This window comes from Rutilus rutilus (genome assembly GCF_951802725.1).
Source record: "Rutilus rutilus genome assembly, chromosome: 23".
Taxonomy (NCBI): domain Eukaryota; kingdom Metazoa; phylum Chordata; class Actinopteri; order Cypriniformes; family Leuciscidae; genus Rutilus; species Rutilus rutilus.
Window position 1 is genome coordinate 10,959,752 of NC_140233.1, and position 23,983 is coordinate 10,983,734.

General features: G+C 38.0%; 1 protein-coding gene across 1 annotated transcript; it reads right to left on the minus strand.

The window, feature by feature from the left end:
• Positions 1-2,818: 2,818 nt before the first annotated feature.
• On the minus strand, positions 2,819-22,246 carry slc7a5 (solute carrier family 7 member 5). Its single transcript, XM_084396430.1, has 10 exons — positions 21,452-22,246; positions 17,607-17,732; positions 11,219-11,324; positions 10,624-10,668; positions 10,219-10,342; positions 9,956-10,059; positions 9,637-9,733; positions 8,511-8,660; positions 7,265-7,442; positions 2,819-3,007 (listed from the first exon to the last, which is right to left on the minus strand). Exons 1-10 carry the CDS (start codon positions 22,029-22,031, stop codon positions 2,952-2,954), a joined length of 1,566 nt encoding a protein of 521 aa, XP_084252556.1. The 5' UTR covers positions 22,032-22,246; the 3' UTR covers positions 2,819-2,951.
• Between the last annotated feature and the right edge of the window lie 1,737 nt (positions 22,247-23,983).

Consider the following 23,983-nt stretch of genomic DNA (forward strand, 5'->3'; position numbering starts at 1 on the left):
TTTAAATTTTATTTCTAAATATTGTATTTTAATTATGTTATAGAGGTTGTTTTTATGAATAGGCCTATATTATTAACTTAAGTAATTTATTAACTTAAGTATTTTCATAATTGGGACAGGAGATCACATAAAAACAGGCAAATAATAAACAAGCAGTTTTTTATTAGCTTTATTTTCTGTGTACAGCGCTTTGGTCGGCCAGTGGCCATTTTTAAATGTGCTTTATAAATAAACTGAACTGAACTGAACTGAATATTTGTGCTGCTATATCAATGAACATCTGCTAATATGCAAAAACACAAGTACTCAAGTTTTGAATGCATTCATGCTTTATTTCTCTGAATACTCAACAACGTTCTGTGGCAAAGTAAAAATCACTTCAGAGCATGAACTGTTTAATGTCTAAACAAATGTTTGTACAGTAGATGTATCACCATGGCATCAAAAGAAAATGAATTACGAACTGCTCGATAGGATCTCTTCGTAGTTGTATTTCACATCACAGAGAAGACAGGACAGAATACTTACAACTATTAACGAAGTCCAGGTACTACAAGCAATTGACTGAACAGAGATCAGCTGAACATGGATTTTACAGATCACACAAGAAAACAAAAAGTCTTCTCTCAAACGAGCTTCGAAGTGAAGTGACGAGAGACTGAGTCTGCCCTCGGGTAAAAGGGTTTGCCTGTCTGTGTAACACAAAGATGGCTGTTCATGTTTGTGGTGTAAAGGTTCATTACTCATGTCAGTTTGTAAATGCAAAAATATGGAGTTTTTAAAGAAACGGTTAAGTGAACCATTTTTATTCTGAAACATAAACATGCAAATAAGAATCGCTCATATCTTTGAGATTGTTTTTCTTTATTTAAATTAGATTTTTTTACAATTTAAAGTAAAAAAAAAAAATTAAATACCAACAAATCTCTTGTGAACAAACGTAATTAAATGTAGTGACAATTGTCTGTTCACATGGATCGGCGAAAACGACAAAAAATTATTTGTAAAGAAAACTACTCAGCTATAGACTGAACGTCGTTTTCACAAACTCACGTTTTTGTAGTTTACGCCGAGACGATAACACTATCGTTTTCAAAAATGTACACTTCAAAACCATTTTCAGTAAATGAACGGCCATAACGCATAAAACGTTTTCTGTTTTTAATTGAAAACAATGTCATGTAAACACCCCCTTCAGTTATTTTTATATTAATGGGCACTAATGGAAACTAACCAAGCCAGTAGTTACAAAAAAAAAAAAAAACATTTACAGTTTCATAAAAAAAGGAAAAAGTATCAGTAACCATTTTTAGCATTTTTTATAGAAAATGCCATGTAAAAATTATTAGAGCACTAACTGAATGACCCTACAAATAAATAAATACAAATAAGTACATTTCTACATAGCTATTTAAATTAGATAAATTGGTCTTATTGGCTGGAGTGTTAGTCATACTGCTGTAATTCTCTAAATAATACAAAGCTTCATTATCACCCGCTAAAATCATAACAACATTAAAGAAAAGCATCTCAGTTCTTGTAAGTCCTTCTAAGCAGAAGCCTAGGAAATGCTTCTGTAATCATAATAATCAGAGGACAACTTCCATTTGTCCTAAAATATCATCCCCTGCATCACCCAAAACACCCCAAGTTTTTCTCTCACCACTTTTACCAAAAAAAAAAAAAAAACACACATACAGCAAATTTGGTCCAGTATAGGAACAAATAACCATTTAACCAAAACTAGGATAATCCAAAAGCACTGCATCTGAATGCAGCCTGATGAGGCACTAAAATCTCTTCGGTAAGGGGATTTTTAACAATACCTTTACGGTACAATAAAGAGACACAATAGCCAACAGGCCATTCGTATTACAAAAGCAACAAACTGTTTTAAATAATTATAATGGACAATTTTCTTTAAAAAAGTTCGCAATTACCAAGCTAATTTGCTTGGTTTAAATAATTGCCAAAATACAAGGGGAATGAAATAAAATAGATGGTCCAGTGTTAAGTACTTCACATATTTATGTGAACAGATGCAGAAAAAAAGGTGCTAAATATTAAAAATGTCCTTGAAAGAAATAAGACAAACAGCGCCTCACATTTTGTGCTTCATAAAATCATAATTAGGCATAAAAATAGGCCAGGTCTATGAGTGTTATGTACTATTTATTCACTGAGGTAAGCAGAAAGGCTATAGGTATTCTGGTTCTGAATTTAGGAATACTGTATGTCTATGCCTTACATAATAATAATAATAATAATAATAAAGAATTGGATACATCCAATTAGAGGACCATGACCCCCCAAAAAAAAACAAAGAAAGGAGATTCCTTGAAATTCTTAGTAGCGGTTAAAAAAAAATGCATTAAGCTATCAAAAATAAATCTGTCGAAGTATAAAGTCATTTCAAGTTGATCTCAAAAAATGATACATTTCTACACCGGCAGAAAAAGGCACAGCAAACAGGTCAAATCTGCTGCAGAAAAGGAAATGAATGTAGATATAATAAAACATATTGTAATAGTAAGGTGGGAATCATGGTTGCTGAGAGAGACAATGGCGCCTCCCCACAAGCATTTTTGGTACGCACTTTTCCTCGCGTACATTCTGAAACAAAAGCTGGCGATATGCGATACAGGAAGCTTATGATCATACTACTGCACGCATACGAGGCCCTAAAATAAAGGGATGACCAAAGCAAACCACTCACAGTGGTTATACGACACATATCGCCAATGGGATTGTGAAAGGACTGACAAAATCTACATCTCAGTTGAAATGCTCCTGTGACATTCTGCTTTCGTACGAGGTGATTAATATAGATGTTGCCTGTGGCAGCAGGATAAGACGTTTTTCCTGGCTCACACGAGGAGAGGTGAGGCAGACGAGGAATACAGTAAGGGAGTCTGAGGTGGATATGAGGCATCTGTCGCTCCGTTTGGTCTTCAGGACTCCTGAGGAACCACTTCCATCAGTTTCTGGAATGTCGCCGTGGTAGAGACTGGACAGAAAAAGTTGATTTATTAATCAAAAAAGATAGAAAAGACATTTATAATGTTACAAAAAGTTTCTATTTTAAATATATTTCTGTTCTTTTGATTTATCAAAGAATACTGAAAAAAGTATCACGGTTTCCACAATAAAATTAAGCAGAACAACCGTTTTCAACATTGATAATAAAAAGAAATGTTTCTTGTGCAGCAAATCAGCATATTAGAATGATTTCTGAAGGATCATGTGACTGAAGACTTGAGTAATGATGCTGCTGAAAATTCAGCTTTGCATCACAGGAATAAATTACATTTTAAAATATATTACGGTAGGAAACCGCAACTTTAAATTGGAATAATATTTCACAATATTACAGTTTTTTCTGGATGTTTAACTGCAGTCCGTAGTTTTTCCTCTTTGTCGCCATCTCTGTTCAAAATCTGCAATTGCAGTTATTGGCGGAATTATCAACTTTACGTGGGTTGTGCCACGGCACGGCACAGCGCGGATGAATCCAATGTTTTGAGGAGAATGTATGGCTGTCAGTCGCTGCGCCGGTGTGGACACTTTGATTCGGAATCACTGATTCTACGTTTTGGAAGTATGACCGACATAAGAATTTTTACCGGAAAATGTCGTCTGAACAAGTAACATTCACTTTTGTCCTGACCAACTAAGGGGAACTATCCCCTTATGACAACTATCGTTTATCATATCACGTCAAACCGTGCAAATTATACTTTGTTCTCAAAATGTTAATGTTAACAACATCAGCATTGCTTGACTACATTTAATGCCCTTCCGATTTTTATCCTTGTTTTCGCATGGGTCCGGTTGCAGTCTCTTTTTTTCTGTAGCCACTCTGAAGTCCGAAGTCTTTTGCATTTTACAACGGGTGAATCTCCAGTTGTCACTGGTGATAGTTGTTTGAACCTTTCTGGATCATCAAATTGATAAGTTTATATCAAGTGCTGTGAGAAAAGGCTATAAATCTCCACCTCCAACATCCTCACATGCAATATAGCCTACTAGCCGAGACACCTTTATGTGTACTGTGATGGATTTTTAATAGATAGTAAACTATCTAAACCTTACTTCCCTTTTAGGCCTAACACTCTAACATTTGAACAAAATGTACCAAAATGTTCTCTGAATATTGTGTCCATGGAAAATTCTGACGTGCTGACCATGACAATATCAAAAATATACTGTCTAGAATTGTCTCATGACATATTGAGTAATCAACTGAACACTTAACCCTTTTCTTTATTTTTTCTGATGATTCAAGATAATTTTGCTCATGCCAGTAACAGAGCGTGAAAGAGGCCTTGATTTTACAAATTGAGGCAATCATACTGAAAGAAGGTGATAGTTAAGTCATGAGTAAGTCACGTTGATCTTATTGTTGTGTCTGTCTTTATCCTATAAAACCTGATGTATTCTTCTTCTTGGGTGAGATTATCTGAGAAATGCTTGAGAACTGATTAAAGCATTTAAAGGACATTTGCTGAAGTCTGTCTGTCTGTTTATTATTGCTGCGCTGCAAGTTAGAGTTAAGGGACTCAGCCGATGTCGATGAGGAGACGCACTTGAGTATAAATATTATAAGAAACTAACATCGATTGTAGACGTTCGGGGATGTCGATTGTAGACGAGACCCAGAGAAACTAACATCGACTGTAGACGTTCGGGGACGTCGATTGTAGACGAGACCCAGAGAAACTAATATCGACTGTAGACGTTCGGGGACGTCGATTGTAGACGAGACCCAGAGAAACTAACATCGACTGTAGACGTTCGGGGACGTCGATGGTAGACGAGACCCAGAGAAACTAACATCGACTGTAGACGTTCGGGGACGCCGATTGTAGACGAGACCCAGAGAAACTAACATCGACTGTAGACGTTCGGGGACGCCGATTGTAGACGAGACCCAGAGAAACTAACATCGACTGTAGACGTTCGGGGACGTCGATTGTAGACGAGACCCAGAGAAACTAACATCGACTGTAGACGTTCGGGGACGTCGATTGTAGACGAGACCCAGAGAAACTTACGTCGTCTGTAGACGTTCGGGGACGTCGATTGTAGACGAGACCCAGAGAAACTAACATCGACTGTAGACGTTCGGGGAAGTCGATTGTAGACGAGACCCAGAGAAACTAACATCGACTGTAGACGTTCGGGGACGCCGATTGTAGACGAGACCCAGAGAAACTTACGTCGTCTGTAGACGTTCGGGGACGTCGATTGTAGACGAGACCCAGAGAAACTAACATCGACTGTAGACGTTCGGGGAAGTCGATTGTAGACGAGACCCAGAGAAACTAACATCGACTGTAGACGTTCGGGGACACCGATTGTAGACAAGACCCAGAGAAACTAACGTCGACTGTAGACGTTCGGGGACGTCGATTGTAGACGAGACCCAGAGAAACTAACATCGACTGTAGACGTTCGGGGACGTCGATTGTAGACGAGACCCAGAGAAACTAACATCGACTGTAGACGTTCGGGGACGTCGATTGTAGACAAGACCCAGAGAAACTAACGTCGACTGTAGACGTTCGGGGACGTCGATTGTAGACGAGACCCAGAGAAACTAACGTCGACTGTAGACGTTCGGGGACGTCGATTGTAGACGAGACCCAGAGAAACTAACATCGACTGTAGACGTTCGGGGACGTCGATTGTAGACGAGACCCAGAGAAACTAACATCGACTGTAGACGTTCGGGGACGCCGATTGTAGACGAAACCCAGAGAAACTAACATCGAGTGTAGACGTTCGGGGACGTCGATTGTAGACAAGACCCAGAGAAACTAACATCGACTGTAGACGTTCGGGGACGTCGATTGTAGACGAGACCCAGAGAAACTAACATCAACTGTAGACGTTCGGCGACGTCGATTGTAGACGAGACCCAGAGAAACTTACGTCAACTGTAGACGTTCGGGGACGTCGATTGTAGACGAGACCCAGAGAAACTAACGTCAACTGTAGACGTTCGGGGACGTCGATTGTAGACGAGACCCAGAGAAACTAACGTCAACTGTAGACGTTCGGTGACGTCGATTGTAGACGAGACCCAGAGAAACTAACATCGACTGTAGACGTTCGGGGACGTCGATTGTAGACGAGACCCAGAGAAACTAACGTCAACTGTAGACGTTCGGGGACGTCGATTGTAGACGAGACCCAGAGAAACTAACGTCAACTGTAGACGTTCGGCGACGTCGATTGTAGACGAGACCCAGAGAAACTAACGTCAACTGTAGACGTTCGGCGACGTCGATTGTAGACGAGACCCAGAGAAACTTACGTCAACTGTAGACGTTCGGGGACGTCGATTGTAGACGAGACCCAGAGAAACTAACGTCGACTGTAGACGTTCGGGGACGTTGATTGTAGACAAGACCCAGGTAGACTTAGGTCAGGTACGTTTAAAAGAAATCTACCACAGTACAGATGTGACGTAAATGACGCAAAGACATGCTCGAATTACCCGCAGAAATCCACCAGTACCACTGGAATTAAAAACATTATTACAAGCTTACCGTTTTGAATCGAGCTAAGGCAAGCAGATAGTTTTGAACACTGGCTGATTATGTACTTGCTCAAAAACATTTTTTGGATCATTTTTAACCTAAAAAAAGTTACAGATTGCAGCTTTAATCAAATAAATGCAGCCTTGGTGAGACTAAGAGACTAATTTTAAAAACATTTAAAAAAAATCTTACAGACCCTTAACTTTTATATATAGAGAGGGTACCACGGATCTAAAATAGCATGTAATTAATTGTATCATTTATTAACTTTATTTTATTTTATATTTTATTGTTGTATTTTATTCATTAGTGCATTCTATTGTAAAGTGTTTATTTTTTAAATACCATGTTGGACCTAAAAAAATAGCAATATAACAGCCCACTTTTAACAATCCAATCCAATCTCATTGGATAAAAACAAGCCACATCAAACCCTAAACTATTTATGGCCAAATATTCTTTTAACACTTTAAATCTGTCAAATTATGGAGGTTAAATGCATTGTAAATATCTAATTTTGTCATGAAAAGCAGTGTAGTCACAAGTTTAATTTAAACATTAACTTTGTCAGATGTAAGAATGGCACTCAAAGTCAGTTAAAAACAATGTAAGCCTTAAATTCCTTAATAGTGTTTCAGATTTCAAGAATGCAGATTTTAACTGTCTAAAACCATCTTTTTTCTCATTGTCATGAAGCACACAAGAGGAGAGACACTCACAGATGATCTGCAAGAGCCATTTTGGCTTGGTCTGCCACCAAACGCCGAAGAAGTAGACGGGAACTCCTGTGGCGATGATTCCGAATCCTATAGCACATTCCACAGGGGTTTTCCAAATGGACACCACGATGAGGAACAGGCAGGCCAGTACGAAGGAAGCGGGCAGCAGAATATTGACCTAGTGGACAGAGAGAGGTGGGAAAGCTTTGAAAATGTGATCAAAAGTCTATTTAAAGTGCTGTCGGAAAGTATAAAGTATGCTTATAATGGAACATTTATTTCACATATGAAAGACACGCACTGCAGAAGTGTACAGTTTAATGTTGCCCTTTTCTCTGACAATCACCATTCTTCTCTGGCTGCTCAGTGTGGTAGGACATCCTGATCCTTGATGTTTGGGTTGTGTTGTGTTTTCTCCATTTATATACAATGAACTTCACAGTGCTCCAAGGTTCAAAGCAAATCTTTTTATAGCCTTCTCCTTTCTTTTTTCTCTTTACAACTACATTACAAAGTTCCCCAAAGTAGATTCTTGCTCTTTGTGATAGCCGGACTGATCTGGTTTTATACCTGGTATTAAGATGCGTTTCGGTCAATCGGATCACAAGCGGACGACGCTAAATACAGGTGTAAACGGGGTCTAAAAAGTTAAGCCTGTCCACTTTCGCCAAAACACATTCAACAGGATTGCTTTCGTGCTGCAATGCTCAAGTAGTCGAATATGTTTGAACAGCCACAAAAGACCATTTTTTAAAGTATTAATATCTCACCCAACCCAATCTTTTGAATATTATAATACTCCTTATTCCTAATGAATTTGATACTTCAATAGTTAAAAGCATCAATGAAGTCAGTAAAGTGTTTAAAGACAACATTGGAGGCAGTAATAAATACCAACAGACAATGGATTGTCCCTAATGAGATCGAAAATGAGAAAAAGATTATGACCAATAAGCAAATGCCCTCTTTCACTCCAGTGCCTCCAAACCTCCTTTGATGAACATCCCTCTGTGTCCAGCAGATGACCGGAGACAGAATGTGGATGAATGAGAGAGGCGCACAAAAGGGCCTGTGTGTTACCGTTCTCTTGCTGGCTGTGTCCGGATTTAGGCAGAAAACACATATTACGGCAGGTCACTTCTCATGGATTTGAAAGTATGACCTCGTTCCCCCTCACAAAGTCCATCTGTGTTCACTTACAGATGTTCAGCCAATCAAAAGTTGTTTTCTCCGCCCCCTGGCTCACCTTAATTGGTCGTTCCAACTCAGGTTTCTTGTAGCGCAACCACATCATGCCAAGGATCGCCATGGCAATGCAAAGCCAATTAAAGAAGCTGAAGAAGTTGATGACAGAGAATATGTCATTGGAGAAAGCGTAGAGGAGAGTCATGATACACTGTGGGGGGAAAGTAAAGAAAAGGTGGTTTAAACTTTCTATTTTGACAATAACTTGGCATCCAGCAATCTTTTATTTTAAGTTGGTTATGTGGGTCAAACATTTCTTTGTGTGTTAATTGACCTTTACAGTAAAATGCAGTCTAATTCATTCTGATTTGTGAATCGGTACAAACAATTCACTAAAAAGAACTTTGAAGAAGATTGATTCACTCAAAAATTAGAACTAGTTAAACCGGTTCATTGAAAAGAATCGACTCGTAAGAATGATCACTCAAATGAGTCACTTAAAAATTAAGCAGATTCTCAAAATAACTTGTGTATGACATCAAAGTACCGCAAGAGCGATTCGAAAGCATACAGAGACGTCTGCTCTCCAATCGCTCTCGTGGTACTTTGATGTCATACACCGATGAATGATTTGCTCAAAAATTGGTTAAAATTATTCATCAGAAAGAACTGATTCAAAAGATTTATTTGCTCAAAAAATGGGAACCGGATAATCAATTCAAAAGATTAATTTGTCCAAAAATTGGTACCACTTAAACCAGTTCATTGAAAATAAATAAATAAATTGACTCGTTTTGCTCAAAAAAGGAACCGGTTACAAAGTTGAAAAGTACCTGTTGAAAAGTACAAGCTAAAAAGAATTATTCACTCACAAATTAGAACTGGTTAAATCAAATTCAAAGGTAAAAAAACTGGCTCAAGTGATTTTCTCAAAAATTGGAACCGGTTAAACCGATTTATTGAAAAGAACCAAGTCAGAAGAATGATTCACTCAAAAATTAGAACTGGTTCAAATGATTCATTGAAAAGAACCGACTCAAAGGAATGATTCACTCACAAATTCAAATACATTCAAAATTCAAAAGTTAAAATACGTTGAAAAAAGATAGAATAATTCACTAAGAAACTAGACATAATTTGAAAGTCATAGTGAGGGATGAGGGATGTGTTTGGTTGTGGACACCTACAGTAAATATAAGCGAAGGCAGAGGGGTCAGCAGATCAGGGTGGATCATCGACAACAAACTGGGAAGATGACCTTCTCGGGAGCCCACAAAGAACAGCCTGAAGGGAAAGAGAAAGATACATAAGAGACCGTTTTGGCCATCAGGTCTGATACTAACCAGCATTACAAACAGATCTGTTTCAAGATAACCTGAGCAGCGTATGCAGTGGAAAAGCCTGCAGGGTGACTTTAGTACAACACTAAGTTGTTTATTTGATTAATCTGTATGGTTAAAGTGATCTGATTAAAGGATATTTATAACAAGTGTATGTCTGCATTACCTAGATGAAGTAAACAAAGAGCCATTTACAGAGCCAAAGCAGGACAGGCCCACAAACACAGGGATTATCCAAGCCATTGGCCCTAGGTGGTAGTTTCCAAAGTCCTGAAAGAAAAAAAAAGAAAAAAACTTAATCACTATTATGTAACTTTAATAAACATTAATAAAAAGGAAACTGGTAACTGAGTTAATAAATAAACACACTGAGTTAATAAAAGTAACGGCTAAATATGGAATAGAATTTGTCTATGTGGCGACACTCACCACAGCAACAGCCTCAGATGAGAGCATTTGCTCCGGACTGAGCGTGGTGAAGTAGGCCAGGTTGGTCAGCACATAGACAACGGTCACAATGGGAAGCGAGATGATGATAGCCAGAGGCAGATTTCTGTAAAACGCCAGCACATACACCATAACATAACCCACTACTCTCAAAAACTTCACTATGCTTTTTAATAAAAAAAAAAAAATGTAATTAAAGACCTAATGTGCACTCAGTTGTTTTTTGAGCATCTAATTTTGTAGGAATTACCTATTAACAGTTTGACACGATTAATTTACTTAGTGAGCAAAGGTACCTATATATAAGCTGTCTTAATCATAAGATCTTTCCAGTGGACTGAAACGTTTGCTCCCTAAAAAGAGGGAAAAAATGTTTTTTTGACTTACCTGTATGGATCGATCATCTCCTCTGTGACAAAATTCAAATAATTCCTGGTAAAAAAGGAAAAGGTAAATGCAAACATTAAAAAAAAAATCCAATCTCCTACATTTTCAAATGCTGAAGGCCAAAAATTAAGACGTAGAAACTATAAAGAAAAAGAAACTATAATAATTTTAGAAAGAGGATGCAGAGAAATTATAGAATGACCGACAAATAGTTCTGAGGTGTAATTAAGGGGAAGTGTAAAATTTTGTGGATATTATAATTCTTCTTCCTGCGCCAGCTGAATATACAGAGTGAAGTATAAGATCAGCTGATTTCCATGGAAAGTGAAAACACTGGAGTTATCAAAACAACTATGTGGGATTTTGGACCAATGGGATTTCACAGTGGACGGGTCTACTCAGCATGACCGAAAAAAAGAAATCAAGCGTTCATCAGAATACCTCCTTCTATGTTGTTGTAGTCAAGACTCTGATCTTTGATCACATGGTGTAGCATTACATTTTACTAGTGATTTCCCATGTTAAAAGTCAAAGTCTCACTCTTCCTGCTTTCACCATAGTTTCACCCAAATATAGAGAAGTTCTGTGGTCTCACCATCCTCCATAAGCAAACAGCCCACTGTAAAGAGCCAATCCGATGTTGCCAAAGTCTGTTTTGCTTCCTTTGAATGAATTTTCAGGCAGAAGATCAGCAGTATCACCTGCAACAGAAACAATCAGCGTGAAACATGAGATTACAGTGCTGTTGCAAACTATCAGGAACATTATGTAACATAAACAACCCAAACAAGTCATAATATCTGGAGAGTACTCTACAACTTGCATGAGAGGAACAAACAAGCTTGCATGGAAAGAGTTTTAAGGTGGAAGACTTGTTTGCTGCTATCATAATATGATGAATTTTCTAAATCAACATGCTGACATTCTCAAGGCTGGTTGTGGGAAGAAGGTCGGCACATGAGGGTCAATGTCGCAGATGACAACTGAAACGCAAGAGTGATGGGAAAACAAGAACCAGAGAGAAAACGGAGGGTTTGCACATTCTTGAACACCCAAAGCCTGTGAATTTCCTCTGGATCAACAGATGAACATAGTGTTTTTTCAGGCTGAGGCCCGCTCTATATCCGTTCCATGAGAAAGCCGGGGGAGACCAAGCATCTACGTGATTCCATCTCTCCAAAGCCTGTGGGTCGTACGACGAGGGCTTCCCTAAAAGTAGACGCCGTATTGGTTCAATTTATGGTTACGAAACAGGGGTCCGAAAAGAACTAGTTTCACAGGTTTGAAGAAACGTATATGCAGAACAGAAGAATCTGAGACTAAATCATAAAAAAAAGTGGCTTGCAACTTGAGTACTCCAGATATCATTTCCAAGAATATCGCTACACAAGGAGACTCTCTTGTACTTTCTTTCTTGCTTGCTCTTTCTTTTCTTTGAGAGTGTGTGGTTATTTCTTCTTTCATTCCTGAGCAGCTCTTTAACACAATAGCATCAACTGATTTAATGTCCTAATTTGCATATTTTCCAGGTTTAACAACCTTAAGGCCAAGAAAGTAAAGCACATGATAAGCACAACCTTCTTAAATCTAAAAAAATGGACAATCAATAGAATGTTTCTCTTTGTTCCCCCATAGTAAATTAATAGTTAACTATGGCAAATGGGATTTATACTGTATATATTATGTATACACTACCGTTCAAAAGTCTGGGGTCAGTAAGATTAATTCTTTTATTCAGCAAAAGCACATTAAAATTGATCAAAAGTGACAAAAAAAAAAATTATAATTCAAATAAGTGTTTCAGAAAATCCAGAAAAAAATGTATCACAATTTCCACAAAAATATTACTAAAACATTGCAACAAATCAGCATTTTAGAATTATTTATAACGGATCACGTGACAGAAAAAAAAGGAAGCTTTGCCATCATAGGAATAAATTACATTTAAAAATATAAATATGAAACAGTCATTTTACATTGGTGTCATATTTTATAATATTACTTTTTTTTTTAAACTGTATTCAGTAAACATAAGACACTTCTATACAAATATATTTGTCTATGTAGAAATTAACATTACCCAGATTAATTAAGTACTTATTATAAAGTGTTGTCTTATGGCAATGTATTGTGAGAGTAATTTTGTGAACATGTTTGCGGTGTTAGAACGATTGCTGCCCAAGGCGAGCTCATGTGAATCAGTGTGATCGATGGAGGCCAACGCCACCAGGTCACATGACACGACAGGCGAGGTGTGTGTGTGTGTGTGTGTGTGTGTGAGACTGTAGGCCCGAGGCAATCAGGCGCAGAACGAGACTGAAAGCCTGTATAAACTCTTTGTATAAACTTGAGTATTACAGGCTCAGACCTGAGCTTCAGAGAACTATGCTAGCACAGAACAGCCCAATCTCTGTCTAAGAGAAATGCTTCGACAGCAGATCTCGGCTTACATAGCGAAGATTCAATCTGAAGAATTCCTAAAAACAACACGCAACCTCAAACACACACTTTTCTAACAGGCAACAGCTCAGTGTGTGAAAGTGAGCCGGTTCAGTGCGTCGGGTTGAGCCTGTTGGGTTATTTTGTTGGGTTATTTGAGAAACAATACAGCCCTCCGACGCAACAACCCAGCGGTGGCTTTACTACAACAACCCATCTGATGGGTTACACAGAGCGTGGGCTTCTCCATCCTCGTCAGGAGAGAGCAGATCTTAACGCCGCATTGGTGCATTACTTCAGTAAATTACAAGTTTCTTACGACAGGAATATATGTGGAAAATAGAGGAAAACTAATTGAAGCGGAGAGGAGAGAGAACTTTGAAAACTGGCTGCAGTGAGTTTTGGCCATAGTGCTTTAGTCTGTTCGTTGGCATGAGAAAAATAAGCTAAATATGGTCAAATTTGTTTTCAAACACAAGTTATTAAATATTTAACTTTTAAAAAGCAATTTCATTGAACTGTATAAGATGTATAGGCCTAATTGTTGAGTTGACATTCTTTTCTGCACTTTTTTTACTCCTACACATGTACATGTTTTAACTCTTGACTATATTTTTGTGCATTCCTGGGTGTTCTTGCTTATTAATAAATGTCCAGCTTTTGATTATTACTGTTGCCCGTGTTGTTACTATAGTAATTCTGTGTGTGATTTTAATTTTCAACGTATTTTGGGTTCATTTTAAGCCAGCAATATAGTTATTTATAATCAATAGTTGAGTTTAATAAAACAACCCAGCATGTTGACTCAATATTTAACCCAACCAGCTGGGTAAAAAAACAACCCAACACTGGGTTTGTCCAATTTTGACCCAGCGCTGGGTTGCCAAATAACCCAAATTGGGTTGTTTTAACCCAGCATTACTTTAGACTTTAGAGTGTACGGTGACTGAAAACAAATGAACAAATCCAAAAACAAAACAACAAATTATAAACACAATGGCAAGTCTATTTTAGCATGAGACACGATGCTCAGATTGAGTACAGCTTGCATCATTTCCTGTTCCCTCCTTTTTACCCATCATTACTCAGCTCTCAACTAAAATGATCAATACAGTGGCAAAAAGACCAAAGCTGAAAACTTCCCACCAATGATTATGTTAATTAGCGTGTCTGGGGAGTGGGCGGAGTCCCACTGTCTCAGTGCGGGCAGAGCTCCAGTCCCTGAAGTGATCACCATGGTTGATAAACCACAAGGTCTCCTATTGTATGCTTCGTTTTACCAACGGCTGGGTGGTTTGGTGTGATAACGTAGTGGTATTAAGCACTAGTGCTTTTCTCAAAACAAACACAAGCACTAAGATACACACTGAGACCTTTTCTGATCTTCTAAGTGAGATAAGTCTATCAAGCAGTCAAACAGAAGCCACTTTGTGCACAGAAACTGACACAGACAGAGGAAATGTCACAGAGGAAGACACTGTGAATTAAACAGCTCTTTCAACAGCAAGACTTCATAAATAAATAAATAGGACACTTGTCTTGTCATTTTAGCCATACAGATATCTAAGGACATTTTTACCTACATATGTTATAAAATATTACTCTCTCAGGACAGGGAGGGTGTGTCTGTTTGTGGATCAAAGACACAGGCATCATTCTCTGGCCTCGCTGTTCTCACAATCATTTTGCATTTGCTTATCTAGCTAGCCCACAAATACGCCCAATAGCTAGCCAGCCTCAAGCTCACTGTCATTAACAATCATCTCTAATGCATTCTAACTAAAACTGAAAGCTACACATGACATGACTGATTTGAAACATTTTGCATAGGCATATGGGTGGAATCAACTCATCTCACAAATGATTTAAATAAGTTGTGTCCCAAATGGCATACTATACTATACACTGTGCACTCATCCATCATCAGAATCTCCTCAGCTACGTAAGAAAAGCTGCAACAGTTGAGGTCATAAAATGTCCAACATTTCAGTTTTTTTAAATGTTTTCAGTTTATCAAGTGCAGTTTCTGGGTATTTGAAGTGTACTTTTTCAGTGTGAAAAATGATTAGTATAGTATTATTATAATAATAATAATTGGGACGCATTTATAAAATGTAATCTTATGTTGCTACGCTAAATATGCAATTCACATTAGACCCTAACTGAATATCATATTCTAAACATCTAAATACATGTATATCTGCTAAAATAACATTTCCATTTTAATTTAACATCTCATCTCATTCATGTCGCAACGCTTAATGAGATTTTATTTATATTTGTTCAGTATTTTTAAGATTATATTTAAGATTCAGCAAGGATGCATTAAATTGGTCTAAAGTGATTTTTACAAACATTTTATTTTTCAAATAAATGCTTTTTTTTATTCATCAATGAACAAAAATATTAAGCATCACAACTGTTTTCAACATTGAGAACAATAATAAATGTTTCTTGGGCACCAAATCAGCATATTAAAAAAAATACATTTTATTTAAATATTTGAAAAAGAAAATTCTGATTTGATCTGAAAAAAAGAAACCGTGTGATTGGTTAGCGTTAGACAGCATGCTGTCCAGACTGGCCCCGCCCCTGAGCACTTGTTTTTGAGACCTCTCAGTACTCGAAATTGACTCTCTCTCTATCATGCATGTGGCAACCTCAACAACTAAAAGACACACTCAAAGGCTTAACTAATCAAAGAAACCCACACCCAAAGGCAAGGCCAAACTCTGGCAGTCTTGCCGAAATTTGGGCGTGACAGGCCAATTAAAACAGTTCTGGCTCCCATACTGCCGGATTCAGTGATTAACAAGTAGCACAGCGTCTCCTTCCCATTTTTCTTTCTTTCAATAACTATCTTGCTGTCTGTCAATACATGTCCACTGCTGTGGGCAGCGAGAGTAGGTGGAGGGGAGATAAAAGATCGAATAATCGAATAATCCATTCGAATTAACCTGTCCTGTCTCGCTGACTCATAACTGACTGAGTGATACCAGCTTCAGGCCTTTGTTTGTGCAGCAGACACGGGCATGTAGCAAGTGAATGGACCTTTCTTAATCTCCATCTCAGACTGTGAAATCCTATTGTTCCTTTCTGAATTTGCGAGCTTATACCAGTAAGCTAATGAGAAACCGAACCAAAAAAGTTACATAAAGGAACAGTGCACCCAAAAATGCATCTGCTAAATGTATAAATGTAAAAGTTATTCTCTGTGAAACCACTGATGTTAATTCCATTTGGTTACTGTGGCCCATTTAAACAGAAACTAATGTAGTTCATGTCAAGGTAGGGGGTAAGGTCTGCCAGCTAGTACTACAAATCTTTCTTTTTGTTTGCACATTATTTCTCTAGACTATTGCTGTCAGTGCTTTAATGTCTTAATGGTAAACAATCAGAGCTGCTGTTCTGGCTCCACATTCAGCTGGTCTACAATTCAGTCCACTTCTAAATCCAATTCTCTGAATCTGAGTCCAGGCAACAGAAAGCCCTAAAAGTGATGGAGAGCTGACGTATCAGTGCCTGAGGCATGTGTCGAGATTGCTGAACCAAGACTGCTGATAAACCTTATAAACGATCATATACATTATTTTCAAGAAATAACCAGTAAATTTTATATAAAAATGACAAAAATATATATATTCAAGTTAAATTAAATTAAAACGTAAAAAAAATTGTAAATACAATATAATGATTCGATTAAAAAAAAATTAAAATGACAAAAAAACCTAGATAGTTTGGGATCAAATGTTTGTTTTTAGTGATATATTTATATTTAATATAAATTATAGTAAAATAATGGTTTCATCATATATTTTGTAAAAGGGTTAAATGGCTAAAGCAATATAACACTAAATCTATGTCAAATTTGAGATTATGAAATGAGATTATTTACTTATTTTGTATGATTTTAATTTTGAAATTATTTCTAATAATGTGTGATTTTAATTGTTGGATACAGTCAAGAAGTCCAGAACCTCTGAGGAAGGATATTTGTGTTTAAAAATACATGCTGTGTTTATTTTAATGTTAGCTAATAGTTTATCTATTAATTTATTTTAAAAAGTTATGGGACACCAATTTGTAACCTTTTCATGGAAAATCTCTTTTGATGTTGAACTGAACTTGGTGTCAAACTTGGTGTAGCAAATACTTTTAACCCAGCTAAGCAAAGCGCAAAAGCAATTGTAATGAAAATTGTTGAAACAGTATATTGTATCCATAGCAATTCTAAACAAAGACCATGCATACCTTGATTCATATTAGACATTAAACATAATACATTCCCTCTGCTATTCATATGGGTTCTTGTGGTTACAGTGTGACATTGTCCAATTTATATATATACACATACATATATATATATATATATATATATACACACACACACACACACGTATATGTATTTTCTTTAATTTATATTATTGAAACACCATTATTAGCCTAAATAACAGCTATTTGGCTGTTTTCCATTACATTCTCCAGCACTTGTTACCTGACTGATTGCTGGTGGACATTTAGGTGTGTTTGTGCGTGTTACCCACCTTTGCCAATCTGCACAAAGCCAATAATGATGATGAGGGCCAGGGCGAGTAGCTTAGCAGCGGCAAAGGCATCTTGGACCCTTGTGGCGGCCTTCACGCTGTAGCAGTTGATAGCAGTCAACAACACTATGGGGAGAGAAGGAGGCAGAAAAAGAACCACAGGCACTTATTTTTAGTCTTTCACAACACAGGTTCAGAGGAAGTTAACCTAAATACTTGGTAAACTAATTAAGGGGGAATTTGTCAGCCATACTTGAACTCAGGAGGCGTCGCTCACAAAGCGTTGTTTACGTTTAGTTACACGTGGCAGCATGCTCGCTAGTGCGTCATTTTTCTAATGAAATAGCATGGCTGCCAAATTTTTACTTATTATCAGACATCAAATAAAGTGCGGTCAAATATCTGTCCGATCTTGAAAATGTCAGCACCAAATGTAAGGTTCAAATGAATATAAATATCATATTCTCCAGGACACATTAATCTGCCTAATGGGTTCCAATTGTATTACAGGGTGGATCTGCGAACGATTACCTGAATCATACTCAAATGTCTCGGCCCTACTTATTCCATTATTTTTGTTTGCTTAATTCTGTTTCAATGTGATTAAAGCGTTAGTTCATAATTGACTCACCCTCAAGCTATCCTAGGTGTATATCACTTTCTTCTTTCAGCCAAACACAATCAGAGTTATATTAAAAAATATACTGGCTCTTCCAAGCTTTATAATGGGAGTGAATAGAGTCTGAGATTTTTAAGCCCAAAAAAGTGCATCCATCCATCATAAAACTCATCCATATGGCACCAGGGGGATAATAAAGGTCTTCTGAGGCGAAGCGTTGCGTTTTTGTAAGAAAGATATCCATATTTTTACCTGTATAAACTATAATCACTGGCTTCTGATAATAGCCGTACACAAGTCTAGTTCTGGCGGGAGAGTGAACTCTGACCCGACGCATGACGTATTGACGAACGCGGAAGCGCAGAGGATAGAGCGAAACAAAACACTGGTCACGAATTAGAAGTCTAAAACGAGAATTTTTTGAGAGAAATGACGGAGGAGCTTGAGTTTGTTGGCCAATATATTGATTAGGCCTATAGTTTATAAAGTTGTACAAATTTATATTTTTCTTACAAAAACGCATCGCCTTCAGCGGCCTTATTCACCCCCTGGAGCTGTATGGATTACTTTAATCACGGATGGAAACCCTTTAACAGAAAGCCTATTGACTGGACGACTATGTGACATAATTTTTAATAAGACTGATTGAATTTGTCTGGGCTGATAGCCGTGTGGGTAACGATTTAGGAAAACACATTTAATTGCAATTTTTTTCCACAGGTTTGCTATGCTTTTGTGTAGGGCTGTATCAATTAACAAAAAATTTTTGTCATATTGTTTTGTTCAATAAATAAATATACCATAGTCATAATATTTGTACAACATACATAAAATTATATTGTATGACTGTATGATTATAACTGTATGAATATAGGTGGCATGGTGGCTCAATGGGTAGCAGCACCGTTGCCTCACAGCAAGTAGGTCCCCAGTTTGAGGCCTTTCTGTGTGTGTGCTACCCTGCCTATGGCCCGGATGAGCTACACAAGGTAAGTATAAATAAATGGATGTATAAAAAATAAAAATGAGCAGGTATATGTGCCACAGGCTGCTTGAAACACAAAAGTTCACCGACCAAATACTGGTAAACAGATTTTCAAGGAATAATAAAAATCATGAGCCCCAATCACATCAGCCTCAAGCTCCCTATTAAATGTGATTAACTAACGAATACTTCAAAGCAGCATTAGCTGTAAATTGGTCTAGGCACCAAACAGAGAGGCGAAACCCAAAAGCCTTTGTGTGCCCCTAATGTACAAAAGGGGGTCTGTATTGGGTAGGACAGTAGAAACTGGGCCCCTCAAGCAAGAACACATGCACACACTGTTGGATTAATGTCGGGCATTGCAGTTCTCGTTCTTAATAGACTAGGATCATGAGACAGGTTCCTCCCTGAAATCCCTTATGGCAAGAGCATGGTCTGGCTCAAGGGGCGTCTCACATGGATACACACTTACGTAGCATAGTTTAATGCCACGAACCAATCCCGAAGGCCCTTTTTCAATCATAACCTCAAAACACATGAGAAATTGGGTCAGGGGAACAATGGCCAGCTGCTACGCCAACAGACACAAATACTGTCTATGAGGTACCCGACCATAAAACTGGGCACTTGAGCTTAACATTCAGTGTTTATATCAAATGTGTAAATCCCATAACTTGTCGTATGGTCATAGTCGTCTTTACCTCCCTTTCTGTCTTGTCATGTGGGTTCTTATAGGAGGATTAGACTAGCAGGGCGAGATTACAGCGGATAGTGGGTGCTGTGTTAATTCACTCCCTCACAATCACAAAGAATACACATTCCTGTACCCCAATCAAGCATTCATCTGGCCTAAATGAGAAAGGAGGAGGAGAGTGAGAAAGAAAAATACAGGGAAAGAAAGAGAGAAATATGGGTTTTAATTTGTTGGCCAATTGGTAATTAGGGCTTGAGCTAATTCTGCTAATCCTGACTGGTTTAAACCTGCGGGACGGCTTCATTGCTCGCATTGCTGCAATGGTGTATCACACCCTCAACATATTGCCATGAGCATGAATGTCAAAGATCTGTGAATGTGTGATTGTAGCACTGCAGGGCTACATTCATTAACTCTTATTGGTCTTTACTCACACTGCAGGAAACACCCACAATTTATGGCACACTATCCCTAATAGCACACATACTTCTCTGGGACGTCTATTTGATGTGCGTGTTTTTATCTGGAAGACGTATTTCTTTTACAGTGTTTGCTCATCTGCAAAGCATCTATGAGAAGTTTCCTGTCAGATGTTAAATAGACATTTAGAAAACGTCTTTAAGATGTTTATGATAAAGAATGTATGTAAAACTGACTTTTTAAAGAGGTTTATAAGATGTTTGCACACAGCAGATGCTTTCCAGATGAACCGCTCTTTAACAGACATCTTGGAGACGTACGTGTGCTATCTATATGGGAATACAATTAGTAGTGAGATCATTTACAATTAATAATCTTAGTTTAGACAGGTTATGTTATTGCATACAGGCCAACGGGTATATTTAAGTGGAGTTTCTGAAACATAAAAAAGCAGAGTAATTATTAAGTTATTAATGTAAGATGTTTTACATTATTAGCATCGGTTAATAACTTAAAACATCAAATAAACTACATTACTCTGCATTTTTTTAAGTTCCTTGCTAAAAGAAATCTGATGTGCATTTTCTCAAAATATAATATACATTCGAAATCAAAATATAATTAATATTAAAGCGTCGCTAAATTGGTATAATTAATACTAACAATGCAATTAATTTGCATAAAGCCCGCCAAGGTGATGTAGCAGCGCGTGTCACTTCCACCACTAGATGATGAAATTTCGCTGTACCTTTTCAACACACTATTCATTTCCTCATTTAAGCTACACACGCCGTATCAGTGTCAAAACATGGCGTTCTGTCTCGAATTACACATTTTGAATAAAAAAGACACGTAGTAAAAAAAAAACAAATTATGTAACTTGGCCGAACTGAGATAAATATTTTGACGGCGAGTAACGTTAAATGAGGAGACTTGAACGCTCAGAAGATGGAGCGCGTTAATGGCACGTGGAATGACAGTGGAGGTAAATTCTAACGTCAGAAACATTAAACGGTGGATATTCACAATAAAGGCTGAATTAAGCCCTCTGTGGTTTTGTTTATATAGGAAATAAAGGGGTAACACATCTTTATGTGACCTAACGAGGTAGGTAACAGGTTACTTACGGATACATAGGCAGGCGACCAGCTTTGCCCCTGACTCAGGGACAGGGCAGAAGGGAAAGATGGGCTTCAGGAGGTATGTGGCGAAAACATAGGCGACAATATACTGCGAGGACGGCCTTATGATGAGAAGCTCGATCCAGAGTTTCAGAAACGCAGGTAGGGAGCCGTAAACTTCAAGGATGTATGCGTAGTCACCCCCTGATTTGGAGATGGTGGTCCCCAGTTCGGCATAGCACAGCGCGCCTATAGTGGAGAAGACGCCACACACAGACCACACGACCAGTGACAACCCGACTGAACCGGCTTCTTTCACCACTCCGGTTGGAGTCACGAAGATACCAGAGCCAATAATGGTGCCTACAATAATGGCCACGCCGTTGACGAGAGTAATAGTTCTTTTTAGCTCGACTGTCTCTTCTCCCTCCGCAGCGCTGATATCTGCGGTCGGGCTTTCAGGCGTGCCGTCTCCTGGTCGGCTCATGTTGCCGTTCCCTCCTCTGCTGGAGAGCATCTTCTCCGTCACCTGCTCTTCATCCCGGTCCGCGGATGTATTTGAACTCCGTTTCTTCAACGCTGACATTGCTTCCTTTTGTCAAACAAAGCCAGACGCTTTGTTTTGCTTTTTTTTAAGTGTGAAAACGACCCTTTCAGCTCCTTCAGACTGGGCTCTCTGATGCACGGCGGTACCGTGGAGTCAGGTCTGACTCAGAGAAACGTGGTTTCTGAAGTGTGTCAAGTCAACGTTGTAGTGAGGCTCACAAAAGCATCTCCTGATCGGCCTGCCTCTTTCCTCCTATTAACCGCGTCATTCAGTGTAGTATTAATGGCATGCGCCCTCTAGTGTCCCAATTCCTTGATGGACTGAGCGGTCCAGCAAGTTGAACAAGTCAAACCAGGGCCTTTCATAATTTTGGAATGCATTTGAACTCCTTAAGTAGTACCCACTTGAGTTTGAAGTCACGTCAGGACATTTAAATAAATATAATCATTTAATTAGGGCTGCATGTTTATGACAATCAATATGGTCAATTATTTCTCTTGATATTACACATATAATTCATTTTGAACAGTTTTTATTATTAATTGTGCTATCATTTTTTCTATAGTCTTTTCTTAACTTACACAGTTGGAATATTTTAATTGATGTTTTTAAATTTACACATTTTGAATAAACTTGTTTTTATTATTCAAATTGCCTTATTAGCACAATCTTACAACCCCCCTGCAGTTTCTCTTTGAAAATGTGTGAACAACTTGTTGGAAAACCAGTTTTCCCAGTAGCATAATTAGTTTGCTTGTTTGTTTTTTTCTTCAGTCAAGTATTTTCTGTTTTATATATTCAGATAATCCTTGGCTAGACGTGAATTGCCATTACTTGCCGTTTCAGGTTCAGCCCTTAAAAATTCTTTAGACTCAAACTTGATCATAATGTCTGAAGAAGCATATGAAAAAATAACAAAAGTTGTCCCTGCTAATTTCCTGTTTTCAGGTAAAGGCCCTTGAAACATCATGTCACATTCCCTGTGGGCTTTAAAGATATTAGTTCTCAAATTAAACAAAACAACTTACAATTTCATGCACAAGCTTGTGTGTTTCAAAGAGAATGACTTGCATGTCACATGCCTTCAAGGTACTTCATGACCTAGGTTTGCATTTAAATGAAAGGTTATTCGTCAAGCATTAGACAAATATGTTGCTGCCACCTGCCTTCTCTTTGCACATGTGCTCTGATAGGCTACACATTTTTTAAGTTAACCTCCCCATCATGAGAATTACATTTTATTTATGTTTTCTCAGCTTAAAGATAAATGAGACAGCAGGTGACTTTTTATTTGATAAGTTATGTGGTTTCTGCTGTGTTGCGGCCTGATATTTAAGAGTTCAGTTTTCTTTCTCTACAGGAGAGATGGGCGTGGGTGTCTCAGTTCCCTGGCATTACAAGAGCTGGATGTCATTAGAAGTAGAAAACAATCAGCTCTGAAGCCTTCGAGGGCCTATCAGGTTTGTGCCAAGATTTAATGTACGTTTTAGACAAATTTGTAACTTTGGGGATATTCAGTGCTGACATTCTCTCTGTGAATATCTGAAATTAACACTCAATTGATTGGTTTGAAACGTTAACTTTTTTCAATTCAACCAACGGTCAAAACACTTTGATCTAAAGAGGAAAACAGCTTGATTGGAGTTCTGAGAAACATCTTTAAGCCGTAGGTTCCTGTTTATAGAAAGCTGAATGGAGTTTTCTTTTTGTCTTAAAATAACCTGCAAAAACACAGGAACTAAACCATAGTAAGAAGCCTCATATTAGAAGCTTTCATCTGTGACTTCTATTCAATAATGGATGCCTGAAATCTCAGAAGACACCAGCATCCACCATCCCTTGAGCTAGTCCACAGTTGCAGAACATCTTTCTTCATCTAAACCGCGACCATCTCCAGGGTTTTCCAAAGTCGTCGTCTTGATCTCCTGCTCTTCAATCAGTTCACCTCTGTAGTTTGTTTTTCCTGTTGAGCTCAAAGAGCATGTTGCTAA